The 3,711-nt window shown below is 47.1% G+C and overlaps 1 protein-coding gene across 1 annotated transcript in view; it reads left to right on the top strand.

Moving 5' to 3' along the window:
* The window catches only part of LOC106808577 (short transient receptor potential channel 3-like), a 5,288-nt gene extending 2,446 nt beyond the window's left edge, over positions 1-2,842 (top strand). The window contains exon 2 of the mRNA XM_014811339.1: positions 2,555-2,842. Coding sequence (XP_014666825.1) covers positions 2,555-2,842 — 288 coding nt within the window. The remainder of the gene's footprint in view (positions 1-2,554) is intronic.
* The last annotated feature ends 869 nt before the right edge of the window (positions 2,843-3,711 follow it).

Here is a 3,711-nt window from a genome sequence, read left to right as displayed (position 1 = left end):
ACAACATACACACACGCGCGCGCCGATTACACCGCACTCACACCCAATCACACACCGCGCGCGCATGTACAACACGCCATGCGCACCACACACACACACTACCACACACGCGCGCGCCGCACACTACCACACAACATCACACGCGCGCGTCGCACATCACACACACGCACGCACTCACACCGCAGTCATACACACGCGCGCGGCAAATGTGAGACACACGTTACACACCCACACACACACACACACCACCCACCACACAACCCCTGGCATCGTACGTCTAATACTCCCCACTCGCACCCACCACACAACCTCCAGCATCACACGTCGAATACAGTAAACACCCGCATAAAAGAACCCGTGATTTTCTGTTTCAGGCTGAAGAGGTTCTTATATATATGGTACATAGTGAGAAATCAGCCTGAAGAGGTTCTTAAAGAGGTTCTTAATTTTTTTTGGAGGGGGGATATTGTGTACATTATCTAGGTAAAATTGGCTTTAATTAGTGAATAATTGACACTAATTAATTAACCAACTGCTTAATATTAGAAATTATATGTCTGTTTAAATTCATTTGAGTTAATTTATTTATCATCTTTAAGTTTCTTATCATGCAACACACAATGAAAAATCAAATGCTGTGAAAATTGATTTGACTAATAGTAGACAGTTTCCAATGGTGTAGCACACATACTTGGATTGCCCCAGTTTGCTCTAATTTTCGGTATTTTTTATATATAAGAACCTGTTTAATTTATCAGGCTGAAGAGGTTCTTATATAATAGGTGCTTTCTTGGTCCAATTTCAGCCTGGAGGTTCTTTTATGCGGGTGTTTACTGTTTTCCCCACTCCCACCCACCCCCACAAACCGCAGAAACACACAGATGACACCTTAATTGTTACCGTCCATCTTACTCTTCGTTTCTGGCAATCGCCATCGGCAGACATCATTTTCTAATGGCATGCCGCCGATTAGAGAGCGCGACGGATGTGGCCTATGTCCTTATTGATCATCAGGGACAACGGATGACACATTGAGAAAGAGAGAGAGAGAGAACAAGAGCGCGAGAGAGAGAGAGAGAGAGCGCGAGAGAGAGAGAGAGAGAGAGAGAGAGAGCGAGAGAGCGAGAGAGAAAGGAGATGTCAACGTCCCCGGAATTCTGTAATGAAAACTAATGTCGGGAGCGAGTGTCGGACAGCCGACAGGTATAGATCGGGCTCATTACACGTCGCTCATGTTATTATGTATAACCCATGATGGGGTGTGCCTGCGTGCGTGCGTGTCTGCGTGCGTGTCTGCGTGCGTGTGTACGTGCGTACGGACGGACAGGCGTGCTTGCATGAGGGTTGCATGAGTGCTTGCATGAGTGTGTGCGCACGTACGTAAGACATTTTTGTGCGGGGCATATGTGAGTGCGTGCGTGCTTGCGTTTTGGTGTTAGTGCATGCGGGCCTGCACGTGCGTGTGTGCGTACGTACATTGGGTAATGCGCGCGTGCGTATGTGCATGTGAATGCGAGTGGATGCCTTCGTGCGAGCGGGGGCTCTGTGCGTGCGTGGCCGCATCGTTGCAACGTCTCTACTGTCAAACGCTATGTAACTATGTAACCATATGACATGTTGGTCCTTGAACGTAGACACCAAGTGCGAATACATACTATACCAGCTATATCATTATTCTACACATGAAGAGTATTCACCTGTCGGCATAGTCATTGCAAGTGACCTCGCGTAATTTCTGGCATTTCTAGCCAATCATTGTCATGATAGAACATTCTAGAAACACAATGCTTAGCAACGAACTCCCACAAAGTGGGCACCCATGCGCGAAAAAAAGTATAAACTAATCTAGCTTAGCCTACCTAGCAGCAATATCTAATGAGTATCGCGTGGTTATCTCGTTAAGACAGATGGGTCTGGTACGTAGACTGTGGGTGGTGGACAAGGCCGTGGACCTGTGAGCAGTTGTCACTGGTCATTACAGTGAGGGGCTCACGCGCCGTGAGTCCGCCACTCACAAGATGATGTTACTTCACTCGGCGTGAATTATTAACGGTTCGCATACACGATTGTGTGTGTGTGCACACGTCGTCAACGCGGCTAGCGTCAACATCCTGCAATGTAAAGTCACACTACCCCCCCCTCCCACACACACACACACCCACACCGTCGCTACCCCGCCCGCGCACAGGTATACGCGCGCTAAGTTTATGTGACCACTGACTGTGTGTCTGATCTGTAATCTGTGATCTGTGATCTGTGATCAGTGATCTGTGATCAGTGATCTGTGTCTGATCTGTGTTGACAACGGTCATAGTAACCAGCACCGCCACGCCAATCGTCTGCTACAGCTCACACCTATGCTTATCACTCACCGAGTAATTGGGGTGGAAAGTATCGTAGGATCTGGCCAGACTCCGATAATTATCTATTCTAATAGATCCGTAGAAGATGCAGCCTCGATCACCGTAATACCCACCCCGATGGGGCGCGTTGTTCAATGTCTTGTCGAATAAATATCGTACGCCATCTTTACGCGTTACCGTGTATTGCGCAGGCCGAGTACCTTCAGCTGAGCAACCAGTGCAAGGACTACGCCGTCGAGTTACTCGCCCTCTGTCGGAGCACGGAAGAAGTGCTGGGCGTGCTGGACGGCGACGGACCGGCGATGCCGACGCCGCAGCCGACAGACACGTCATCGAGTCGCGATGACGTCGCCGAGCAGCAATTCGGCGCGGAGGACTACAGCGACGCCTTCTGGCGGGGGAATAAGCTCAAGGTCGTCAAGATGGCTATCAAGTACGAACAGAAGAAGGTGAGGGGGAAAGACGATGACGTGTTTTAGTGATTGCGTTCTTGTTTTGATTAACGTCGCTCGCTGCTGCTACGATTGCTATTACAACTAACATTATTACGCATAATTAATATATTTTTCTATAAACCGCGCCATCTATAGCACGCTGCCATTAAACTGGCAACCACTCAGCAGATGATATGAAATTCATCGAATTGCTAAACACAATAATCTACACTTGGTATCAATACTAATGACAACGAACGTCGGGTTATAATGGAGTGTTACTCGCGTAATATAATAATCTGATGACAGAGAACTTTGCAAGGCTTCGGTGCATACGTCTTGTACATGATCCTATATATATATATCTCTTACATAAAGGGCGAGTCTGTTTTTAGGTCTGTCTGTCTGTCTATCTCCCCCCCCGTAAGAGGTCACCCCCAACACCATATATATTCTGAATCAGCATGACGCGACGGCGACGCGACGACCCAAAAAATATAAAAAATACAAAAAATACAAAAATCTCAAATTAAAATTAAAATTATTTTTCATTTTTATAAATGTCTGCGCGGTGGCGCGATATACCCTCCTACTAATTCACTGCGGCCATTCACTTGCATGTTGTCTGCATTTTGACCGCTATTTTTGTAGCTCTATTGTCGAACTATTAAAACTAATTGTGAGCTTCGAAAGAGAGACAAAAGCGTCGTACACGACTACTGCTGAAAGGTATAAATGCTCAACTTGCTGCTTATTTTTCCCGCATGCACTCAGTGTTTGTCGTTAGCACTCAATCAGCATGACGCGAACACCATTTCAGGCCAAAAAAAACCATTTAGGCCACTTACATAAAGGCGAGTCTGTCTTTCTGTCTAAACCCTCCCCCCGTAAGAGGTCACCCCAACACCATATAT

Source organism: Priapulus caudatus, unplaced genomic scaffold (assembly GCF_000485595.1).
Source record: "Priapulus caudatus unplaced genomic scaffold, Priapulus_caudatus-5.0.1 Scaffold288, whole genome shotgun sequence".
NCBI lineage: Eukaryota > Metazoa > Priapulida > Priapulimorpha > Priapulimorphida > Priapulidae > Priapulus > Priapulus caudatus.
The sequence above is the reverse complement of the archived record's forward strand: the minus strand, read 5'-3'. Positions and strand labels throughout refer to the sequence as shown.